We start from the raw sequence: 27231 nt of genomic DNA, 5'->3' as shown, positions 1-27231 counted from the left end.
TATCAACTAGAAATACAGGTGAGGGAACATGACTCCTGAACCAATGAGAACCTGAAATCTTCTCACTACATTTTGTTATATACATACATTTTAAAAATACTGAGTGATAAGCCACATAAATAGAATGAAGGAAAAATACACAAAGAAAAGGCATTTGAAAAAATCCAGCACATTTTCTTGATAAAACACTTAGAAAACTAATAATAGAAGGGAAGTTTGACATGTAAAAGGCCATTTATTAAAAACCCATGGCTAACATCATTCTCAATGGTGAAAGACTGGAAGCTTTACTCCTAAGATCAGGAACAAGACAATGATTCCTTCTTTCACCACTGCTACTGAATATTGTATTAGAAGTTCTGGTCAGAACAATTAGACAAGAAAAAAGAAATTAAAGGTATCCAAGTTAAAAAGAAAAAAATTAAACTATTTCTATTTGCTGACAACATGATCATACATATAGAAAATCTAAAGGAATCACAAGAAACTATTAGAGCTTATAAACATGTTCAGTAACATGGCAGGGTGCAAAATCAATACAAAAATCACTTTTATTCCTATATAGCAACAACGAACAATCCAAAGAAGAAATAAAGAAAACAAGCACCTTTACAATTTCATCTAAAATAATGAAATATCAGGGAATAAGTTAACCAAGTTTGTCAAAGACTTCTAAACTGAACTCTACAAAACACTATTGAAAGTCATTTTAAAAGTTCTAAATAAATGGAAAGATATACCATGTACATGGATTGGAAGAGTTAATATTGCTAATATGTCACTATTACCCAAAGTGATTTAAAAATCCAATTCAATCCCCAAAATTTCAGCAACAATCCTAAAATTCATATGGAATTGCAAGAGATCCCAAATAAAACAATTTTGAAAGAGAACAAAGTTGGAAGACTCACATGTCCTAAACAAATAGTACTAAAAGCTACAATAATCAAAACAGTGCAGTACTTGCATTATGATAGACAAATAGACCAATGGAAAAGAACTGAAAGTCATAGACTCACATATCCATGGACAATTAATTTTCCACAAAACTACAAAGGACATGTAATGGGGAAAGAATAGTCTTTTCAACAAATGGTGCAAGGAAAACTGGTTACGCACATGCAAAAGAATGACTTCGGAACCCTACCTCATAACATATGCAACACTCATTTCAAAATGGAGCAAGGACCTAAATTTAAGAGCTAAACCTATAAAACTTTTAAAAGAAAACATAAGGGAAAATCTTCATAACCTGGAATTGGTAATGGATTTGTACATGTGACATGAAAAGCACAAGCAACAAGAGGAAAAAAATAGATAAATTTGACTTCATCAAAGCCAAAACATTTTGTGCATTAAAGAAAGTGAAAAGACAACCTACAGAATAGGAGAAAATAGTGCAAACCTATACCTAGTAAGAGTTTAATATTCAGAATATATAAAGAACATTTACAATACAACAACAAAAAGACAAACAACACAATTAAAAAATGGACAAAGGCTTGACTAGACATTTTTTCAAAGACGATATACAAGCATATGAAGATGGGTTCAGCGTCATAAACCGTTAGGGAAATGCAAATCAAAACCACAATGAGATACCACTTCACACCCAAAAGGATGACTATTATTAAAAAGAAGAAGAAGAAGAAGAAGAAGAAATGTTGGAAAGGATACAGAGAAATGGAGCTCTTGTGCATTGGTGGTGGGAAAATAAAATGGTACAATCACTGTAGAAAGCAATATGGCAATTCCTCAAAAAATTAAATATGGAATTAAAATATGACTTGGCAATTCCACTTCTAGACACATACCCAAAGAAAGTGAAAGTGGGGTCTCAAACAGAGACTTGTACAAAAATGTTTAAAGCAGCATTATTTACAATAGCTAAAGGTGGAAACAACCCAAGTGTCCATCATCAAATGAACAGATAAACAAAATGTGGTACATACACTCAGGGGAATATTATTCAGCCATAATAAAGAATAACATTATGAGCCATGCTGTAACATGGAAGAACTTTGAAAACATTATGCTCACAGAAATAAGCAAGGTACATAAAGACAAATATATGATTTCACCTATAAGAGATGACTAGAAATAGCAAATTCACAGGGATAGAAAGGAGATTAGAGATTACTAAATAATTAAGAAGAGGAGGGTTTGCTTGGAAACATTTTAAAAGAAAATACTAAGTGATCAATTATGGACTTCCTAATTTTTTAGACTACTGATTTCTAAATTACAAAATGGGAGAGAGACCAATAGGCTTGTATAACAGGCTATGTATTTGGGCACTAGATATAATTAGAGCTATGTTTTTAGAAAATTATTATAGAAGTAGCCAACATTTTATTGAAGAAGGGTATAAAGCACTTAGTCATTACAATTGAAATGCATACTCAAAAGGAGGATGCATACATCTATTGATTGCACTTCTGGGCTGCCTTAAAACACTTTTACCATACATGTATACATATAGAAATTCAACCACTTTTTTTGAAAGACAAATATTTTTGTCAATAGTATTGTGTCAATAAGATCTACTCATTAAATTTTTTTGCTTCTCTAACATCCAATTACTTTCAATAAGGTTCTATCCTAAAAGAAGAGCCTTATATTTTACATCAAATCATTTAGAAAGTTTTTCTCTAAGATATATTATTAACTGTAGTTATACCTATATAAAAGCCACACAAATCAGAGCATGCTGATTCTGCAAAAGGATGCACATTAGTGGAAAAGCTAATGATTTACTACTAACATTTTTGAAAAGATAAATTATCTCTATTGTTTAAAATAAAGGATCATGGAATCAAGTACTTTTAAAAACATGCTTGTTTCATATTTATGGATTGACTTCATGCTTCTAATATAAAGTAATGTTTTTAAAGGAAAACTATCAAGAAATATAAGCCAGTATTCACAGTTTGATGAATCTGAAACGTGTACTTCCAATTGAGAGATACAATTGCAAACAACAGCCTGCATGAAAGAAACAGAGAAAAACTGACTGAGGAGGTACAATAGAATTGAGTGTAGCTTTGGAAACTAGAGCTGTAATCCAGTTTGTAAGAAAATAAAGAATGAAAGTACTGGCCTAAACTCTACTGAATCACAGAAACCTAACACAATACAACACAAGTGACATCCTTTTCTCAAAGAGGCACAAGGCTCATTGACTCTGGTGATTCAATTACCCTCTCAACCTGGAAAAAACCCCCTCCTGAGTTGAGGTCCACCGGCAGAGCAGTGTGGAACAGCCTACATTGTACACAGTCGGTAAATATCTAAAAAGCTGCAGGCTTTAAAGAACAAGATACTCTGACCTTTTATGATTGCTACAGTGGTTCTTCAACAAAACACTACATACAATAGAGTTTCTTAAATGCTCAACAAAAGATTATATTTTTGATACAATATCTCTAAATATCTTAAGTTCACATGGTTATCTGTTTACTTAAATACTTAAATAAAATGCTTCATTAGTTAGTATGGAAAAAATAATGAAACAAAGTTTTCCTAAAATATAGATGATTCTGAATCTTGCTTCAATAATTTATAAATGTTCAAACAACACTACTTCTTCATTTCTCCTTTCATTCATTTATTTTTATAAATTCTGCAGACCTTGAATGAATAGAGTGTATACTAATTAGAATCTCAGAACAAATATTGAATTTGGGAATACCTAGGGAAAATTTAGTTAGTGTAGATCTTCCAAGATGGCCCATCATAATTCTCATAGCTCTTCTGGCTTAATGTCAGCAACACTACATTGGATACATTTTTAGCCACAATATTCACTAACTTCAAACTTTGAGCATTTTGTTTCACTTCTTTTCTGATGGGGTCATTACTAAACAAATAAGCTTCTATAAAGTTTCACATAAATGATTTGTTTTCAATTATAAGACAAAGGTCCTGGATGTTTGGGATACTAGGAAGTTAATAAATGAGATCCCTTTTCTCAATTTATCTTCTTAATTACAAAAAATACATAAACCACTGAGGATTTCCTATCCTAAAGGATTAAGTACCTACTATTTAGCACGGCATTCAAAATTTTTCATAACCTAATCCCAATTCACTTGTCTTCTCTCTTTCCCATCATTCTTCTTCAAGTAATCCAGGCTCTACTCTAGCCACACTGAATTTATTACTGTTCCCCAAAACCTGTTATGTCCTCTCTCACCTCCCTGGCTTTCTTTCCTCACATGGAATTCTCCTTCTGAATTACATGGATTGCAGCACTGACCACATTGAATTATGTTTAGAGTTTCTGTTTATTTGTTTTTCTGCTTGTTGACTTGTTTTAAAAATGTATGTGTTCATTCATAGATTACGAACTTCGGAAAAGGCAGGACACAGAAGTACCCTATTTCCCTTGCGTGGCAATGTGTTTGGCAGATAGCATGTGTTAAAAATGAAGAAACAACATAAATAGCAATCACTTTTATAGTATTATTATACTGAATGAGTAGGTAAAGTAATGATTCCACATCAACATATATTTGTTGAGCAATTCCATGTTAAACATTTTAGCATGCGAGTATTATTCAGCTCATACCACAACCATGCAAGCCAAATGCTATCATTCCTTTATTAGTGAGAGTAAAGAGGGTTCACAATAAATGGCCAATGTAAAAATTCAACTCACTCTTCAAGTCCTAATAAATCTGACCATACAGATTAATTCCACCCTGGCCCTGCCCCCAGTAATAACCTTTAATTCTCTTGAATTCCTAAAGCTACATAAATTTGTTAATTGTGTTTCTCCTGAAATGTTTTTCTATAAGTATCTTATTAAGAAACGATTTTTACATCTAAAAAAGCACCTGGTTGTAAAAGGAGAACTTACTGGATCTTTGCAGCATTTTATAACATTAATGTTAAACTCTGTAAAAAAAAGATTCTCTTTTAAAGATCAAAATTTTTGTTCTACTCATGTTCATAAAAGCATGTTTTCTCTTTGGGGTGTTTTCTTTTTGTATTTTTAGTTATGGCTCTGTCAGTCCTTATGAATTAACAAATATTTAAAAACTTGAGTTTTAAAAAAAGGAAAAACTCGATTCCTTTAATCAATCACTCAATCAAAAACTTGATTCCCTTAATCACTTAATCAAGTGCCTCAATGAGCCAGACTGAATTCCAAAAATTTTAAACAATGATATTTCACAAATTTTAAATTCTTTGAAAATCTAAAATCATTTAGCAAGCTTAAACTACAGTCAATCTATCTATTCAGTGAATGTCCTGCTTTAGAAAGTCATTAATTAAAACAAATTATTTTTAAAATAATAAAAAACAAATACCCCCTTTTTATTCTAATCATATCACAACTTAGAAGAGCCTAATAAATAAAATGTGCCACATTTTCAAATTCCTATAGAAATACTATAAATAGCTTTACCAAATTTACTAAGATAAGCTTTGTTTTATTCACAGGTAATAAGAGAGATGAAATGCTGTTATTAATTTTCATTTGCAGAGCTAATTCTGAACTTACCTTGTTTGCAATACTTGTGATGAATGATTTGATATCTAGATTAGTTGGACAGCTCTTCTGACAGGGAGCATCTACACATTTCAGGCATCTAGGAAATAAAATAATTGGGTTAAGGCAACTACAAAGTAACTCAAATAATATTCTGTGTATTCTCTACCCAATATCTATTCAGCATAATTGTCTAGTAAGAACAAATAAAATTACACTTTTTTTTTAAGGCAATAAATGAAATATATTATCTGTGTTTTCTGTGTTTCACCTTTTGTCCTGAGAGGAATAAGTTAGCTCCACTCTGGCTAATAACAACTCCTCCTTGTGCTTCCTTCTAGACTTAAGTGGAGCAAACCTGTGTAAGATACATCGTTCATTTATTTACCGTAACATTCTTATCCTGAACCCTGGCTACATTAACAATGCACATTCCGTCTTTTATGATAAAAGATTTGTGTCTCCTGTTGACCATAATTGCTATACAAATGCAAAGGTAGGACCTCTTTTCTTCTTCCTTCATTCCTTTCCTCCCTCTCCCTCCAATTTTCTGAGGTCTTTCCACCTACATATCATAAACATGGCAATTGGACTGTGTAGAGGACAATATTATGCATAGCCCAACTCCATCCCCTTCTGGACCAAAGTTCCTATGCCCTCAGCTGAAGAGAACAGGTTCAACCAAGGTCATACCCTCTTTCCTGGAAAGAGGATCACAACCTAATTACAGGCCAGCGAGAAGAGTTAGAGGCCAGCCCCTTGGCCACATATGGGAACAAGTAAGTTTACAGGGATCCAACGGGGACTTTATTGTGACTATGAAACATTCTGCCCAGCTCTGCATCCTCCTCTCCTCTACAAATGTTGATCTCCAAATAAACTTCCCGCATACTGATCTCATCTTAGAAACTGCTTGCTGGGGAACTGACCACAGACATGCTTAAACTACAATGTGCCTAAGAACGACACCAGGTGATTCCACAGACAAGGCCCTGGTGAGCCTGAGTTACTGATCTAGGAATCTGCATCTTGGAAAAAAGTACTTAAGGTGAGTCTGATATATAAGATTCCCACATATGTGAGAGCTATAAATTGATATTTACTACTTCAGGACAACTAAAACCACTGGCTAGAATCTTCCCATATTTGTACATTAACTTATGTATCAGTTTATTTATTCATTCATTTAACAAATATTTATTGAGTCCTTGTCACATGGCAGACCCTGGGATCTGAGAATATAAAAGTTATGAACAAGTACACCATAGTCCTTTTCTCATGGAACGTGTAATTTAGAGAAAACAGAGATATTAAGGTAATCGCAGTCCAGTGGGATCAACGTGAATTTTGGTGAAATACAGCATGCTAAGGCATAGGAGGGACAATAGCCCTGGAGGGAAAGAGTTGGGAAAGGCTCTGTGAAAGGAATAATACTTAAATGGAAGCTTAAAGAATGACCAGACATTAGGGACGCCAAGGAGAGTGGACTTGAGCCAGTCCGAAGAATGTTCCAAGGATAGAAACTGTATTAGCCAAGGGCTGAAGAGAAAAGAAAATGACAGGGTCGGTATGTCAACGGAACTTGGTCTAGCTAGAGCATAAAGTGAGAATAGGAGTAGAGAGAAATTAGGCTGTAAAGATGCAACTTAAGAAGATATACTACTGTCACATCTGTCAGAAGACCAGAATTCTCCAAGAAGTTCACTGAGAATGAATTCTACATTGCTAAGTGGCAAAGGTGACTAGCTGGTTCATTTTCTATCCACTTCTATGGGTAAAAACCTTGGTTCATTTCCTTCATGAAAATAATGCTGGTCTCCTTGTTATTCTTTTGTTAGTAGAAGAGTCCTCTCCACTATCTGAACCAATTTCTTAGTACCTAATTAATATCTTGTTTTTAAATCTGATCTCTTTTCTTTGGTTTGTGCCCTTAGCCTTCTCTCTAGATTAAATTTTACACAATGAGTACCAAAGGCTTTTCATACTCAATTGTCCTCTCTGAAATGCAGTCATTAAACCTCTTCCCTACCATTTCTCTAAATGTCATTGTTTGATTCATATCTATTATTTGGTTGAATTTCTAATGTCCCATTTCTTATGTGTTTTTTTATTTCCCTGAAAAGCTGCCATTGAGTTCAAAAAAGAATTTCTTGCAAGTAAGATTAGTAGCATACATTGCAAAACAATACAAAAAGAATATAACATATGGTCTATTTGGTCCTTAGTACTGAAATGTGGTGATACTTATGGTACATGTGTTACCCTCACATCAATGAATATATTGAATATCAATAGTGGCTCAAAAGGATTTCCTATTATATGATCAAATAAAATAGCTAAAAGTTTACAAATACGTCATTGCAAGTATTCTTTAATTTATTTTAAAAACCATTTGAACAGTTAAAAAAGTATCTGCCATTCCACAAGAATAAAGTAACAATATGTTTATTTCATGTAGATTCTGGTTATCCCTATGAAGCCACACAGTTTCTGATTTTTTTTGTAACATCCAACTTGAATAATAAGGCAATTAAAAGCTGGAGTTATAATGTCGGCAGGTATGAATAAGACAAATTAATGCGTAGTGTATTTTTCTGTTCTTCCAGTGAAAACTTAAATTCAACATAAACAGATTCACTTAACAGCAATCACAATGTAAAGATTTTTAGTTGTAGTTATTAAGCCTCTTTACCAAATAATTCTCCTTTTATTATTGAGCTAGTTCACAAATAACAGCTGTTGGAAATGTCAGATGTTAATGAGGCAGGGCAACGCAAACCTGAATTGTAGCATTCTTTTTTCTTTGGCGCCATGAATATGCCAGAATGGGCAGACTCTGATAATAATACCATCTTGCAATTCTCTAAGCGCTCTGCAGACTAAAGTGCATCAGGCTGCCATTAATCCCACTTATCACTCTGACAGCTCAGTAATTACACTACTGCTATAGCCAGGTAGTCCTAATAAAATATCAACCACTGCACTGGAATGCATACTGGTGAGATGTTTTATTAAACTTGGGGGGAGGGGGGGTTTGATCATCAAGTGACATTAGTGTTGACCTATTTTTCTATTTGACAATAAATTATCCTTTGACCATGCCATAATAGATATTACAGAGTGCATTTACTGTACCAAATCAGAAAGGTACTGCATTACAATGATGTAGGCAAATGGTGTAAATACAATAGCAGAAATGCATGGCAGAATGTTATTACCTAAATTACCTTAAATGATTGATACCAAGAAAAATCACAGACACAGTACTTAGGGGACTATGTCAACAATTATGGTAAGCCACAGTTTCACATAAATTTTTCCTGAGAAGTAACATTTGAAATAAACTTGTTTTTATCTTCAGTCACTTAATTCTCCTCCTGTCTTTCAGTTATTCTGTTATTACACAGTTTAATTTTAAATGTATTATAAGAGACAAAAGTTGATTTAGATAAACAAGTATGCAATATTTATATAATGCCTGAATAATTACAGTTATACTAAGAGGAATATATTACATTATTTTTAAAGGCAATGAAATATCTCAGATGTTTTACTAGTGATGAACTTTTTTTCATTCACATATTTAATAAAAAGCATATCAATGGATTTCATTAAAAGCAAAATATAGAGTCCTTAATAAATGTTAATCTTTCATGATTCAGCATGACCATAAAAAAGTATGGAAATCTTAATACCTCTATTTAAAGGACACAAACAGATAAAGGAAGCATTTATCCAGGATATTCCTCTAGGGCAAGAAAGGCATGATTCTCTGCAACCCCCCCCCCTCAAATATCGGTGAGGCAGGACAGTTTTATTCCATAGCATGACACCAAAAATTATTACAAAAATAAGCAGCTTTTCATTTATCACACTTCTGAGAACAGATGCCTGCTTCTTTCATTGATGAACATCCATGGCAGTTGGGATTTTAACCTGTGCTAGTCAGACTATTTTCTACACCATGAGACAAATGACGAAATTAATTTCTTTGAGTTAAAAAAAAAAAGTCATATAAATCCATTTAACACCTTAAAGCCTCATGTTGCATTTTCTTTGGTTTCACTAGACTTTAGTTCTCCTAGGCTTTGGTTCAATCAAATCAGCATTGTTCTCTCAGGCTACGTATGATCTAAAATAAATTAATCTACACAAATCTAACACAGCAAGGTAGTATTTATATTTAAAATTATTTTCCAATTTTAATATTGCATTTCCTCAGGTCTTCAATGTTCAGTACCTTCATTTGGAATGTCTACCTAATTGTGATGCAGCATATGGGCACAGCACCTAACTTCCCAGCCCTATAAGTGCCAGTCTAGTTAGGTGCATATCTAATATTCTTCCTTAACTGTGCAATATTCCTACTGAAAACTAAGCAGCATGGAGTATCAGGTTGAATGGAAGGAATGTGGAATCAAGAAATGGAGGCTGGAAATATTGTACATGTGACTGAGTTCCACTGTTGTCATCCCTTGTGCCAGACCCCATAATAATTAAAGAGCCTAAGAAAGACAGCTGGTATCTTTAAAATATGATGTGACTAACTCCATGTTCCAATCATAATTAACAGAAAAGAGCTATCTTCAGCTTCCAATAATTCCCTGACTATTAAATATCTCTTTGCATCCCTCAATATTCTATTAACAGCCCTTCCTACATACGTTTACTCTGGTTCCCAGATTATACCACAGGTTCTTACCAGTTTAAGTATATTTGGAACTGACTTTGAATATTTCTAATATGCATGTTGGCCGAGCTCCTACATTCTGCTCAGCTGGAAAGCTACGGCAACATCATTAAAAGTACCTGAATTTGTAATATTGTGCACACCAGTCAATTTCATGTTCACACCAGTCAATTTCATATTCATGCATTACAAGTTAATATCACAACTATTTTTAAATAAAGGTATTTATCTACTAGAAATTACCATTAGCATGTGATCCTTCAAATTAGTTCAAGAGAAGAAAATTTAGAACAGTACACAATTCACATAACTGAAGTTGAAAATGTTTTGTTGGGTAATGATCATAAGTCTGGGAATAAATACATAGTTTAAAACTTTTCTACAACCTTCTCTGTAGTCTGAGTCACATAATTATTGGTTTTCTCTACCAATAGCCAAAAAAAATGCATATTTTGTACTTTTTGCATATTTTGAATTAAATGAAAGGATTTAAGTTAAATTCAATACTCAGTTTTGATCTTCACATACAAGAAATTCTTCAGAATTAATGTCTACTTTCTCTCCATTGTGAAAATGAGAGGATTGAGGCACCAGTAATCTTCCAAAAGCATAACAAGACCAGTGGCCAAAACAGCTGAGATAAACTACTAGAATACATTTACCACTGCACTCAGTACTATCCAATCCATGTCTGAAGACAGGTTAGAATTTTAAAAGGTGGTGTCCTATTTATCGCTTCCCTTGGTAACATCAGCCCTGCTTGTGAGAATAATCTGAGTACTGAGAAAGAGGCAGCTAAAAAGTCACAGTTAGAAAAATGTCCAGTACTATCTCTCCTGCAGTCTAAATCCAGTTCAAAGAAACAGGTGAAAGGTAGTTAGTCTTAACGATATCTTCAAGAGGCTCCCCAAGTAAAGATGAAAAGGTTACACATTTACCATATTATACAACTTCTAAGGCTTATTCAATCTTAGAAGTCATCAAAGCTCTGTAAGAGAAGGGAAGTGACTTGTCTAAGACTCACTGGGCGTTAATGGCTAGTTTTACTAACTCAACCCATTGCCCTTCTACTTTTAGCACTTACTGTACTCTTCTTCGTATGCCATTACTAGGAAGAGAACTTAATTACAACTTTTAAACAACTTTGGTTTAGCCATTTGTGTTAGGAAGATATTCTTTTATTAGCATATACTTAATTTTTGAAATTAAGTACAATATGAAAACCTCCATGCAATCAAATTAACCTACATATGATTGCCCTGCAAGCAAGTGAATATCTCCATAAATATTTAGTACATATCACCTTTGAAAATTTTTATACAAACATACTGTCCTATTTATTGAACACAGAGAGTATCAACATGAGCAAGTATCTGAGAAGTGCTGCTCTCAAACTTATATTTTTCTCTTTCTTTCACTCCAAGAGATTTAGAAAGAGAAGATGAGATGTGGAAAATAAGCTTTTGGTGTACAGAAGCAGAATAAGAAGGATGTGACAGAATCAGTGTACATTAACAACTGAAGGAAGATTCATTGGAAGAAAATACACACATCTTGGATATATGTACAAGATAGAAATAATGCATATGAAAGAGAAGAGAGCCCATCCAGAGGAAGTAAAGTTAGTCCTTAAAGCTTCAGAAGATTTTATACATTGAAATAGCAAATAATAAAATATGATTTAAATAACAATACCAAACAACAATGGTCAAAATACTAAAAAGAAAATACGTTTAATTGCCAAATGAGAAGTACTGATGATTATGCTGAGGGTTATGGGAAAGAATGAGGTCACTGTAGGTTACAGCCATGAAGGAAGAGAGCTTCATCACTAATTTCTCTGTAATGAATTTATTTAACAAAGTACAACATAGTGACTTATAGACTGAATAACTGAAATGGAATAAAAGTAGGTTATGATATTTCTAATATAACAAGTAATGATTAAGTATTGATCAGATTTTGTATGTGTGTGTGTGGTTTTTTTTTTGTTTGTTTGTTTTTTCTGTATGTCAATAAGACAAAAATAGTTCCAGGAAGGTCAGTAAATAGAGAAAAAACAAAAATACTTACTTAATGATTTTCGACCCTGTAGACAGACACTAAAGTTTCTGGTATAATTTTATCACTGCCACTTGCAGCTACAGCAGAGGTATACTTTTATCAAGAGTATCAGAGACTACAGATAAAAGCTTCATTTTATGTCCTGGAGGGATGGTCTTGTTGGCAACACTCTCCTAGGAAGCCATGCTTTATCCCCTTTAAAGATGGTGGGAATGGAGAGTCCTTAAAGGGACTGAGAACAATGGCTAGACTTAAGAGTAAGATAAAGAGCTTCCTCTGCCTTGCAGCAATAAGATAAATAGTGATAAGCCATGAACCTAGGGTTCCTTATAAGATCTGCCAATACTTCACATATGTAGTGTGTGAGTGCATGTATCCAGACATATGTGAATGCTTACATTAATTAATATAAGCAAGCTCAAATGTGCTTGCTATCTAAAGCCTTTGAATGTATTAACTCAGGAAGTACAGCATAGAAGTTAAGAGTACAGGTTCTAGAGCTTGATTGCCCATATTTAATTCCTGATTTCGTATATCTGGTTTTAAAACTTTAGACAAGTGACCCAATCTCTGGAAATCAGTTTTTTTCATTTGAAAATGGGAATAATAATTTGCACTTCATAGATTTGTTATAAGAATTTTAATAAAGCATACCCTTATACTAAAGAGTATACACTTCTTTAGTTGCTTAACAAGCATTCTCTATAATCCTCAAAATGATCTGAAAGTTACGTAGTGTTTTCTCTTTTTTAATGTGGGGGGATCAGTGAAGAGGCATAGGGTAGTTTTACAGTTATTTACATATCTTAAACATAGTAGATCTCTGATAAACATAAACATATGCTTCAAGTGTCCATTTTGGAAATTCAAGTGGAAATTCAAGTGTCCATTTTGGAAATTCAAAATTATTTCCATCTCAGGAGAATCAGAGAAAGCTTCCCAGACAAACATTCAACAGAGAGGTTGAAGGACAAGTAGGATTTATGGCGAAAGGAATGCAATATTGAGAGAAAATTCTGGATGCATATTTGCTTCTTCTCTGTATTCCACATAGAAGTTGTCACTGAACCATGTACATTTAAGCTGAGGAAGGAAGGAAAGAAGGAAGGAAGGAAGGAAGGAAGGAGAGAGAGAGGGAGGGAGGGAGGGAGGGAGGAAGGAAGGAAGGAAGGAAGGAAGGAAGGAAGGAAGGAAGGAAGGAAGGAAGGAAGGAAGGAAGGAAGGAAGGAAGGAAGGAAGGAAGGAAGGAAGGAAGGAGAAATTTTATTGCCTAATGCAATTCACTAAAAAAAAATAGTTTGTGAATTTCTTCAGGGCAAAGACTATAATACTTCTTTGATTCTGAGCACCTATAGTAGTAGTTGACCTATACATCAGTGCTCAAATGTGTGGAAAATTCTTGAGCTAGTCACTATACTTCTTCAGAACTCAAACCACTGAGCACAACATATCAATCTCATTAGTGATACAGTGTTATTTATATGGAATATTTTCCTCTTAAGGCTTCTGATCATGCCTCCATGCTAATGGTATGATATAAAATTGTTCTTCTAAAAATCTGTTAAATTCAAGATGGAAGGTTAGATTACACAATGTACTGTGAAGCTTATATTTTTTAAAAATGGCTACATTCTAACTAAAAGCATAACTGATTTTTATTATGAATGTATGTACATGGTTGAATAAGTATCTGATGGATGCAATTGGCAAATATGAGAACTGAAGTGATAAAAGAGGTTTGGCTTCATCCCTTCTCCACATATCTCCTTAGTCTTCTGCATTTTCAATGTCCAGGTCAGGCATATTCCTCCCTTCCCCTTTTCAATCACTGCCACCTGGTGAGATGATAACAAAGTCTTTTCTATCCTTCTGGTGGGAAAGCACTTTCTCCAGACAAAATATGCTATCAATATATAAATATGGTATATATTAGGTATAAGTGTTCATAATCAAGGAAATATCTATATTTCATTTGCCATTTTAATTTGGATAAGTTTATATACAAGTGACCATATATACCAATAAGAAGGATCAATTACACATTTAGTTACAACATAACTATTTTCAAAAGCCCAAGCTGCACAGTACAGTGTAGCTCAACCTACCATTTGTAATGTAACTCTAAACTGCCATACGTAATTTTTTTTTCAAACCAGCACATTATTGCTTACCATAATAGTGGACCCCTTCACAATCTAGATAGCTGTTACATGATGCTGAATATACCGTTGATCCTCCAGGACCTTAGATGGAACTGGATGACTGTACCGACAGTTTTTATTATAGCTTTCGCACTGAAAAATAATCACAATTCACCTCCACTATTTCCCTAGTAGTGTAATAAATTCTCTGATTTATATGGAGAATCCTTCGAAGCTTCTAAGAAAAAAGACATTGTCTTTTTGAGAATATTAATCTGCTGTGCAAACTATCTTTTCAAGTTTTGAAATACCTATTGTATGTCTACCTTAATGTCAGTGAAGCCCCTTTAGCAAAAGTAACAAAAAAGTAATATATACATAAAATTCATAAATGCTCTAGCAGCAGTTTTCAGTATATTTCAAAACTAAAGAATTTGTATATTTATGACTTATTTGCAAGTAATATAATAAATAAAGGTAATAATGACATATAGATTTGCTCCTTTTTTCTACTAAACGGAGGAACAAAGTCAAATAATTTAATCCTTAAGTAACATTGGTAATGTATTATGATACAATTCCTAAATTTATGGTATATGTTGATTTTTAAAATAATATTTATTTAATTTATAAATATCCCTAAAGACTGTGTGGACTAAGTTTAGGGAGAGAATTTTTTACTTTTTACAATGTTATACTATATGGGTTTTTTTGCATGAGCAAGTATGACCTATGTAATTTTAAAAGTAATAAAAATATGTTAGCTGGTAACTAAAACAACATTATGCTGTGCAATTAGTAATTTTTACATTGGTCATATGAATAGACCAGGCAAAAGCAAATACATGATGCTCCCATATTCTCTTTTCTTCTCTCATGAACCAAAGTGTCCAGTTAAGGGTTTCATTGGATAACCAAAATGAAACATACTTCTAAGTAGTTAACGGTTTACAAGGTTAACAGAACAAAGGGTCAGGTCTGGTTAAAGAAATAAAGAGTGAATGAAAGCACAAGTTTTATGGAGTAACTCATTAAGTTAAACAACAATGGAAGAAAATAGTTGGCCTTAAAATTATAAGATAGCATTCCTCCAGAATCAAATTTAGAAACAAATAAACTTATCCAAATCTTAGCTAAGTATTATAGAGCATTTAGAACAATTCAATGCAAAATTACTAATCAAAAAGTGGTATGTTCTAATCTCTGTGCTGGTGGACAGGACATTTTTCTAGAACTTACATGGAAGATGGTGACTTAAAAATATATTGGACTTAATTCATATTAAAGTTTCAATAGAGCTTATAGTCAGCTTTTTAAAAAAAAATAAGTGCAATAGTAATTGCAATTATTTTAAAGGTTGAAAGAATATTTGGAGAGAAAACAATAGCTATATCTGGATTTCCTTCCTTTAGGAACTGTTGTGTTTCATGTAGGGTGCCCATACAAGTTTATCTAAAAGTTTTACTACAGAAAAAATAATGCTGCTCCCTCTTTTTTAGTATAAAATGTAAACGCACACATATAGAGCTAATTTAAATTTTAAATATGCATTCGCTTTCCTTATCTAACTCTGTGCATATTACTCCATTTAAAAGGAAAAATTTATTCAGCACAAATTTTTAAAAAATGCTTTAATCAGTCCTGAAGATCTTTTTAAACATGCATCTGATCATGACATCGTCTTGCTTAAAGACCTTCCACTTTTCCACAGAATATCCGATCTAAGATTTAAACTTCTCTTGGTGCAAAATGACCTATGAACTTTAGCTCTTGCCAGTTTCGTTTCTAAGGTTCCAGCTGCAACTCCTATTCCACTCCCAGAGCTCTGTTTGTAGCTCCATAATCTGGCCAAGGAATTTTAAACTTCTATGCATTCCAACATGCCCTACTTCCTGAAGATACACCCTTCAAGCACAAGTTAGAACTCAGCTCAGGTGTCGCTCACGGAGGCCCCTGGCTCTTGCCATCCTGCTCTCCCATAGCATCCTGTGGCTTCCTTTATCAGAGCAATTATTACACTAGACTGCAACAGCTGACTCTTATTTCTGGTCTCTCTTCAATTTCTCTCTTCCATAAGAAATGGTTGGGTTCCTTGACTTTGGTGTTGATCTACTCAGAAGGAGATTACAGTGGTACCTTAGTACTAGACATTGATTGGTTCCAGTAAGCGCTTTTTCACATATTATGACTTGCGACACACTGCCGCCCACTAACTGCTTCTCATTTACCCAAATTAATAACAGCTTTTCCACTTCCTCGAGTGTTTGGGAACACTGCTTTGCTATTATTTTAACTCCTTTCCCAATATCAGCCTTTTTTTATTTTTAGTGATGGTGGAGACCATGGTTCTAGGCATACTGTATTTCCTAGCAAGGTCAGTCATGTATATACCGCTCTCATATTTCTTTTTTTTTTTTTTGCTCAATGGTGGTGCAAAGTTATTTTCTTTTCTGCTTAGCACTATCACCGCTCATTTTCTAAGGACCCATGACGATTTAAAAAATGCAAAAATACACATTCGCCTACCATATGGGAGGTCCATGGTTCAAACCCAGGGCCTCCTTGACCCACGTGGAGCAGGCCCACGTGTAGTGCTGATGCATACAAGGAAAGCGGTGCCATGCAGGGGTGTCCCCCGCATAGGAAGCCCCACGCGCAAGGAGTGCGCCCTGTAAGGAGAAGCACCCAGCGTGAAAGAAGTTCAGCCTGCCCAGGAGTGGCGGCCACACACACGGAGAGCTGACACAGCAAGATGATGCAACAAAAAGAGACACAGATTCCCAGTGCCGCTGACAAGAAATCACTAAGATCCATGTTTCCAGTCAAATTACAGACAAAATAAAAACATTTCGAAACAATCTATAGTAATATCAAAAATTTGAGTTATAAAAGATAACTGTAATCATGACCAAGTATAATTATACAACATATGGAACATTTTTGTTCAACATATCATGCTCCAAATATTTTTTTCATACTTTTTTTTGCTACAACATTTAAAGTAGCTAAGTCAAAACTGTTCCCATTAAAGCAGTTATGCAGACCATTACTTAAGACTTTTTAAAGTGACTTAGACACTATTTCTGTCCAAAGGAGTTTAATGCACAAGTGTCAGTGTTGACATTGCACATGAAGAATATGCAGAAATTGCAGGAGATTACTGAATATGAAAGGAAAACAAATAAATAATATAAGTGTTTAATTGTCTCAGTTTAACGCATGTCTTAAGGTGAACCAAGGATCAGGCAATGGCTGTTGGAAAATGAACTAATGTAAAGAAGGTCTAACTGTTAACAGAAGATTTTGAAAAAATTAGCCTAGAGACTAAAGGACACAACAATCACAAATAACAAGTTGGACATAATTAGCTGCTTACAGCTTAATAAGATTTAAAGCCTTAAAATAAGGGAACAAAGGGCTAAGTGCAAATAAGATATTTTTGTAAAAGGGAAAATTCCATCAGCCACTCTTCTAATGAAATGCATCAAAACACTGACAATGCTGGCACAGTCTGTCACATGCACCATTAAATTTAAGAAAGCTGAATGAGAAATCTGAGTGAAGGTAATAGAGCTTAAATGGAATCATTCGTGGAATCATAACATCTTATTTCCTTCATTTTTTTCACTCCCTCACACCTTTGTTCCTTCCTTCCTTCTTTTCTTCCTTCCTTCTTTCTCCCCCCACCTTCCTTCAATCAACAAATACCTATGTAGCTCTCACTGTTTCCTGAGGATTTTCCAGGTTCTGGAGATACCAAGATGAGTAAGAGACAGGTTCTGTCTTCATGAAGCTCACAGTGGAGGAATCACACCAATAAATACACGTGCTCAGGTAACATGGAAGCGTGGTAATGGAGAGATGCAAGAGCGTACATGCTTCCCCTGGGCTCAGAGCAACCGCATTGATAATGTGAAAGACTGTTCAGTTATCATGGATGACTGAATGACTGTGGTATGGATTTTTTCCTTCGCTGTGTGTGTAACTAACTGTGCCATGTGGACAGCTCGAGGAATACAGGCCTTCTCAAATAGAGACTATAAGGAACCGGAAGCATTTGTTAACATCTTTCTCAAAGTGGCACAGAAGTCTCTGCCCAACTACTTCTGATTCACTCCAATGTAAACCAATCATTTCTTCTTTCAAGGTGAGTCACATACCCACACGTCATTCATTAAGTAATCACCAAAATACAGTATCTTAAAAGCAATGCAGTTTAAGTGATTCTGGATTCAAGTACAGCTCTAAGGTTTATAAGATTTGTGACCCTTGGAAAGTTGTTTAAATTTTTAAGCCCCCAGTTTTCTCACCTAAATTGCTGAAGTTGTTATAGGGAGGATTACATAAATTAATACATGTAAAACATTCAGAATATTGCCTGACATACAGTAAGTGCTTAATAATGTAAACTGTCATCATAAATCATATTATTATTTATGTAGGAACAATGTAGAATACAATGGAAATGAGCATTGTTTTTCATTAGCTACTGGAAAGTGCAGTATTATGGTAAAAACTATAAAATAATGACTACTATAAAGGTTATTGTAAAAATTCAGATATTATGAGAAACACTAAAAATACTTTGCTCATAACAGCTGCTCAATAAAAGATACTTTAAATTTTTTTGAAAAATACATTGCTCTTCCAAGCCTACTCAAGGGGGCTTGGGGAATTCAGAAGTGAAGTTGTATCATTTTAATAAAACTACAATGTGTAACCATCAGGAAATCATAAGGAAAAAACGTGCAAGCTGCAAGTGCCATGGCATTCATAAGGTTTGAAAACAGCAACCAAAATCACAAAGTCAAGCATAAACTGATCTCCCTAGATACACCACTAGCATGATGCGCCATATTTAGCTATGATTTGGTAATCACTATATCATGTCTCCATATGACCTCTTATTTAGTTTCTTATTAATGGCTTTGAGTGGGACTGCTCCAGTAATCTGTATTTGGTACTGTGGGCATATTTATATGTCAAAAATGAAAAAAAGATATCGGAGCCTAGAGTGTGGAAGCAGGCAGGGAGGCATATGAATCTCATTTTGTCAAGGGAGACTCTCTGATAGAGATATGATGTTGCCTTCTTTATTCCCCACATCTAAAATGGATATTTTCCCAAATACATGAGCGCATTTCATATGATGGGGCAAAATCTAAATTCTCTATGTTAATTATATAGAATGGGAAAGAAGAAAAACTTATTTTATAATTGTGGAGAATTCATTGGCCTTATGTACTACATTTTCATTCAAGCTGTGAAATTTCTTATCTGCTCACTTTTTGACATTTTTTTAAGGTGAACTTTTCAGAATGATCCCACTGAGCAGAAATTGCTTCACAAGCTATGAAGATATTAATCTGTTCTCCCAAAATAGTGGATGCATAAATCCTCGAGGGGATGTTGTTAAAGTTCCATATACAAGATGAAAGTACAGTATTGATTTTGGTAATACTAATACAAAAGCAGTATTTTTAGTTAAACATGCTATATATTTTTTTCAATTATTCTGTCTTTACTCTTGCTATTCCTTCCATTCAAAATTTCCTCCATCCTCTTCACTCACACTTCTCAAAGTCTGTGAACATTCTTCAATAACAGCACAGTTTTCACCCCTCTTGAGAAACCTTCCTTGACTATACCCTCTCCTTCTAAAGGTTATTCATTTCCTTCTTCATGTCTCCACACAATTCACAATATTCTATCATCTTTTTAACTACCTTTATCTCTAATTAGCCTGATAGGTCCTAAGAGGATATTGATTCATTCATACAGCAAACATCTTTTTTTCTTTTTTGAGGTACTGGGGGCCAGGGATTGAACCCAGGACCTCATATGTGGGAAGCTGGCACCCAACCACTGAGCCATATCAGGTTCCCTGAGTTGGTTCCCTTCTTTGTTTTGCTTGTTGTTTCTTTGTGTTTTTCCAGGAGGCACGAGGAACCAAACCTGGGACCAAACCTGTGGGAGGTGGGGACTCAAACACTTGAGCCACATCCACTCCCAGCAAACATCTTTTAAGTGTCTGTTAGGTGCAAAGCAATGGGAAACCAACGGGAAGCAAAAAACACTCAGATCCCTTCTTTCTATAGCTTAAGGTTAAACAAACACAGTAATATTTCATTGCCAACTAAGATAAAACTATGATAGCATAGAACAGTGGAATCATGGGATGAGGAAAGTCTTCCTGCCATCTCTAAGATGAACAGGAGTTACTTAGGGTGAAGAGTATAGAAGATGCAAAAGAAACAGATGGGCAAATGTCATGAGATAGCAGGAGGAATAATAAGTTGGATGACTTGAAAGCTGGCCATTGTGATTGGAAGAGGAAGTGTATTTTAGTAGCTAATCATAGCAGGTGCTTAATGAATGAATGATAAAAAGAAAGAAAAAATGATTATGCTCAGTTTTGGAGGGTTTGTATTACTCTTTTCTTGAGAAAATTAAAAACTTCAGAAAGTAACTTTTTTTCCTATTACTATAAATAAGAATATTTTAACCATGTTGACTTTCCCTTTTTCATATATTTAAAAATAATTTAGAAAGCTATAATTCAGTATTAAATATATAAAGTATTTATAATGCAGCTAAACTAAAAAACAGATATCTTATATACATATGCTTACCGAGGATGTATTTATAATATTTAGCATGTTTCACTTTGGATTGCAAGGGGATATAAATTGTATAATCTCTTCAGGAAAAAAAGATCATCATTTATGATAACTTATTATATAGCATTACCAAATGAATGCTCAAAAAGTCAGCTTTGCACTAACAGTTCTTTTGCCTGCATTACTGAATTCCCATAATACACAGTGCTATAGAGAAAGGAATGTCTGTCCCTGAGTGATTATCTCATTGATAGACATCTTTCCATCACAAGGTGATTCAGTCACAAGACAGACAGGAAACACCTAAAAATTACCTCTCAGGAAAACAATTCTGAGACTCTCACAGAAATTGCCCCCTCTGCATTGAGAAAGCACTTGAAAGAGTGTTTTCTGGTTCCTACTGTGTTATCAACAAATATATGTCTGAAAAAATTATTTAGTCTAAGTAGACCTCAGTTTTCTTATCTGTAATAAATGGGTATATGATTAGGCTGTCTCAAAAGTCCCTTCTAACACAAAAGGATCACTATTCAATGGTCCCTTCAAATGTTTCATGAATGTTATAAGATTTTGAGAGTAAAAATTAAAAACTATAAGAACCACATTCAGTTTTTGGCTTGGGGGAAAGTTGATAACCACTAAAATTTTAAATTCTGAACATTTTATAAATGGTATATAGTTTGAACCTAATGGTTACACCTTTACTCTCACTAGCAGTATGGAAATGAACGTGTGAAAAATTTGAAAGAAATCCAATCCACGGGAATATAAATGGTAAAAAATTCGACAACACTGATCTAGTGCAAAATGATTGGCTTCCTCTTGATGAGGATGTCAAATGTTTCTAGGCTACCTATTCTGAATGTCCTGACACAGTGATTAGCAAAATTTAGGAATAAATCCTTATAAGAGCTGTTTAAGTCCATTTTTGAATGTCAGGAACTGACTTCCTTTTTCTACATTGCAGTCAACAATTTCCATTTATTTCCATTCACATCATGTAAATTTAACTTCCAGCCCAGGAAACATCAAGTTCCTTCCTAGAAAGTTTAGCACAAAATAACAAAAAACCAAACATATAAATAAACAAACACTGGGCCTGTGGCCCAAAAATCTGAATTTAAGTCCTATCACTGCTACTCATAAGTTTTGGGGCTAACTAACACCTTTCCATACCTTTCTCCATCCAGGGGGAAAAAAAAAGGTATCTACCTTAGAAACATGTTCAGTAAAGTCAGGAGCACAGATTAGCTAGCTATTCAAGTCACACTTTATTTCATTTACACATTCCATTTGCTGATATTCATAGCTCTTCTATCACCACCTTAGCTGAAGGATGACTGCCTGGGGTTAAGTCTTTCGAATTCTGGTTTGCTTACGTGCTGCCTGACTAGTCTATAAACCCCATAGATTAGAATCTCTCTAGAGATGACAATCAGAAATATTCCACTAAATTTCCTAAGCATCTGTTGCATCGGAAAGCATCTGTCAACTAATCATTAGGTCTGTTTTTTATTCCTGTTGTCCTGTCTCCCTCCTTATTTCTAGTCTATTCCTCTTAAATTTATTAAAATCCTGGCTTTTGAGACTTTACTGCCTAAGTAGCTTTTAATAGTATGCTCAACTACTCTTAAGTAATCCCAAAAAATGATTCTTACGGCTATATATATCCTTTGATATATCCTTTCACTTCTAACTATCAAGTTACATACCAGTGGAAAGTGGCATTTATCCAAACTAACATTGGTATACTTCACTTAGAAGACAAGTAAGAACTATTTTTTGTTTAAGATTATATAGAACTATTACGTTCTGATTTTTTTTTAAACTCCTCTTTTGTTTTAGATGAATATTTGTAAGACACATAGATTTTACCTTGGGTTACCACCTTAGAGATTATTTTTTTAAATTAAGCTCACATACCTAAATGAGATGTTGCTGAAAAAGACATGACTCTATTTTATTTGTTTTAACAAAAAATACAGTTATTTGTAAGGTGTTTTCCAAATATCTACTATGTGACAAACATCATAATAGGGACCAGGATCTCAAACATGAATAAAATGTGAACCATGACACTGCAAGGTAAACTAGCAGCAGATAACTAAATCTGGACATCAATATATAAGATGTGACAAGTTCAAATCATGGGCAAAATGTTCTGCAAGCATAACTTCTGTAGGAGGCAGACTCATGAGAAATGTCCCTATGACGGTGGCATTTGAGGTGGGTTGAGAATGATGACTGACAGAGAGAAAACAGAATAGGGTATGCCAGAGGAAAAAGCAGAATGAACAAAGGTGTGTATTCAGGTAAAACCTGCGCTCTTCAAGAGAGTTAGAAGAAAACACACAAGGAGAGAGTAGCTAGAAAGAAAAGGCTAGAAATCTGGTCTGGATTGGAACTTTTACTAGTCTTCTATGAATATGCATTAAAATGGCACTGTAAAATTTTGGTTTAAAGCTCATCTTCATTTCAAATGTATAGCCATACTAAATTACACAAACTACACACACACACACACACACACACTCATTCCACATATATATTATTTTTAAAATACAGAGACAACCTAAAAACAACAGAATTAGTTCCATGGGCCAAAAAAGAAGTAGAACTGAAGCTTCAGGTCTGATGGGTTCCAGGTTTTGAAGCAAGTAGAGATAGCCTAGAACTGACTCCTTTCACACAAATGAGAACAATTTGTCCCACTTGAGTGGGAGACTGAAGAAAGACTCCCTTCTGAAAATCAGCAGATTAGCGGGTGGGAGCCTCTTTCCCACATGAAGGATTGGAAAACCACTAAGAGTTGTGCTAAATAGGGTCATGACTTATATAAAGCTTTATGCCAAGGATAGACAGGGGAAAGCCAACACAGACTTGAAGATAAGCCTGGTGCCAAGTCACCCCTAGTGATGTGGTTAACACAAATACAACGTCAACATAATATTACTAAGGGATGAATCCCAGAGCCATCAATGTAAGGCATGATTCTAGATCAAGGGTTTTGAGATCCACCTTGAGAGCAAACATGGAATCGCTGGATAAAGAGGCATAAGCTTCTCAAGAAAAAGACAAATCAACAAAACATATACGCACTCAAGATACACTAATATACAAAATTTCTGAAAACATAATCTAAGTATCTTTTAAAAATAAATAAAAAATATTTTTAAAATTTCTGAAAACAAGGAAAAACTAACACTAAAAGACTGGTGATAATCAGTAATAGGGTGTATTATAAAGTAAAAATAATGTAGCAATCTGAAAATTATTTTAAAATTACTATGGTTGCAATTCTCAAAAATTAAAGGAATGAACATCATCCTTAAAAACAAAATAAGAATAGTAAATGTATTAAACAAAAAAAAACAATCAAAGAGCAATAAAAATATTTTAAAAAGAACCAAATGGAAATCCTGAAAATAGAAAATATTGTCATTGAAATGAAAATTTAATAGATGTGGTCCATTACAGAGAGAGCACTGCCAGAGAGAAATTTAGTGAATTGCAATACGATACGGAGGAATTCATATACAATGCAACAAATAGAGATGAAGAGAGTAACACATTTATATTATGGGATAAGGAGTTCAGACTTTCTCATATAGATAGCTGACAAGTCATCAAGGGTTATTATTCAGGAGACACTTTAGAAAGAAACACAATTCTGGTTGCAGTATAAAGAGTAAGCAGTAGGCCACTGTCATATTCCTACCTAGTTATGGTAAGATCATGAACAAATAGGAGGTAGAATTAATAGAAAGAAAAATCAGCTTTTCTAAGACTTTAAGTCAGTTTACATGTATTAAAAAATAACTTAGATTAAATCTTATTAGCCATTCTCTGAATCCTCTCCTCTGCCTCAGAATCTTTCTCCATTTATATCTAGCTCCACCTCTTCCTTCTAATCCACTTAAGCATAGAGCTTCATTATTTCCTGCACAGACCATGACTTTTTTTTATCATTGTATATCTCCAATTTCCTTTAAGTATGGTAGCCATACTACTTTCTAATAACTGTCGAATCAAGTGCAGATTCCTGAAATATGATAGTAGAAATAGCACCACCTAAAGCCAGCTGGGTCTGGGTTCAAATCCTGACTCTTTTGTTAACAATGTGACAAGTCAAAACTATGTGCTCACTTTCTCAATAAGTAGCATAGAAAAAAAAAAACACAACTATTCACAGAGTTATTGTTAGGACCAAAAGAGAAGATCAACAGAGTATAGTAAAGTGTTTGCAATGTAGTAAGTGGCCAATATATGCTATTTTACCACCCACATTAACACCTGGCTATAAATTATCTATTTCTTGAAAGGCATTCTCGAACATCCCTGATTAACCTTTGAAAGAAAAGACCAAATACCTCCTTTATGCCTACCCTTCTCTATTTCTATAATAATTGGTTAAACACCTTTATTATAAACTTCTGTTTCCAACTACTATTCTGTAAAATCCTTTTGGAGCAGTGCCTATCTTTTATTCCTCTCTGAATCTATCTATAAGTTCTGTCTATATCTAGAACAGTGTCCAGTTAATTGCAGGGACTTAATAAACAAATTAATGTAGCCACACTCTAACTTATCTTCTACTCACTGCCCCACTAAAACAAATACTTTTTCAAACCGCAAAATAAGAACATCTTAAATGATCTTTACACTTCCTCTTTAGTTCTGCTCCTTCCATTCCTTTCATTTGGCAACATCACACACAAACTACCTCCTCCATGGTCTTTCTTCATGAAATCCATCAAAAATGACCAATCCCTTCTTTGCACTCTTCTATCAAGGAAGGAAAGCTATAAAACCTTGACTATCATATTCAATACTATATCTCTATTCCATAGCCTAGTTACATACAGTAGGAGCTCAAATTTCTTGAACTGAATTGAATAATCTTGCCTACTAATTGAAATCATTTTTGCATAGCAGTAGAATGCACCATATAAAAAGGTAATGCATCTTTCAAATTATTATGATTAATTTGATTACTTTTATTTATGCCAGGGATCTTGAAATGAGGATTTAAAAATCCAAATAGGATATTAAGATTCTCAATATCCATCCAAACATCTATTATGAATTTTACTTCTCTCTGAAACTAAAGCTTCATACCAGCCTAATTAACATGCATTTATTGTGTGTGAAAATGCCCTCAAGGATTCTACTTATTTGTTCCAGTCAGTTCTTAATTGTTTGTACTAATAGCTACTACGTATTTTATCAATTTAGAGTGATCATAAGTATGATATATCAGTATATTTTAAAAAATAATGAGATAACTCAATGATAGAATATTCTGAGGTAAGAAGGAAAGTATGAAGAAGACAGGGGCGGGGAGAGAAGAAGATACTAGAATAAGTGACAGAAGTGAGAAAGACAGAAAAAAAACCAGAAATGCAAACGAAGAACAGTTGGATATAAAATAAAAAGTGACAGTAAATAGTAGAGAAAGAAAGGAGAGAATGAGGAAAAAGAAAATTAGGAAACGAAGAAGGGACAAATTTTAAATACATGAAATATTTATTCTATGCTTACATACATAAAATTCTAGCATTAGGAAATTAAAATGTAGTATAAGGCAAAATGGCTCAGTCTTCTCCAGACAAGAGTTCTTTACTTTTTGCCTATTCTCTACTAAGAAAATCCGGTGCAATTCTGAAACATTTAAACAATTTTGATTTAGAGTAGAACAATAAATGATCTATTAATATTTCAATTTAGCATAATGATGACATTACATGCATATTTTATGCACAAATTAATAACAGTGCATAAATTTTAGAATTTTTATTCAGGTCCAAACCAAAAATAAAGTTCTAATTTTATTGTTTTAGACAAAGTTATCAGTCCAATTTTAAGTTTTCATGCTTTATGTGTAACAAGATAAACTAGCTCAATTCATAAGTAATTTGCACTTTCCAATAATTATATAACTCTAGGAATAAAGTTGATTTTCCCAAGAATAAATATCTATAGCACTTTATTTTTACCTATAATGTTGACTTAAAAATTACATATTTTATATATCAAATTTATTTTATAGCTTTAGTAGAGAGTTCTCTACTGAAAATTTTGCAGGTCATGTCAGACTGAATTCACGGTGAACCTCTCATACTTTGTACAGTGTCCAACCATTTACAAAATCAATAAATGTTTGCTGAATGAAGGACTGCCTCACTGAGATGTATAATTTATGTATACTTTGATTAATTT

General features: G+C 33.9%; 1 protein-coding gene across 3 annotated transcripts in view; it reads right to left on the bottom strand.

Moving 5' to 3' along the window:
• The window catches only part of DPYD (dihydropyrimidine dehydrogenase), a 982193-nt gene that overhangs the window by 734209 nt on the left and 220753 nt on the right, over positions 1-27231 (bottom strand). For all 3 annotated transcript variants that reach the window (XM_058303142.1, XM_058303141.2, XM_058303140.2), the window contains exon 4: positions 5510-5597. In XM_058303142.1, coding sequence (XP_058159125.1) covers positions 5510-5597 — 88 coding nt within the window. The remainder of the gene's footprint in view (positions 1-5509; positions 5598-27231) is intronic.

The sequence above is a fragment of the Dasypus novemcinctus genome, chromosome 9, assembly GCF_030445035.2.
Source record: "Dasypus novemcinctus isolate mDasNov1 chromosome 9, mDasNov1.1.hap2, whole genome shotgun sequence".
NCBI classification, from domain to species: domain Eukaryota; kingdom Metazoa; phylum Chordata; class Mammalia; order Cingulata; family Dasypodidae; genus Dasypus; species Dasypus novemcinctus.
Note: the sequence above shows the minus strand (reverse complement) of the source record. Positions and strands in the feature narration are given on the sequence as shown.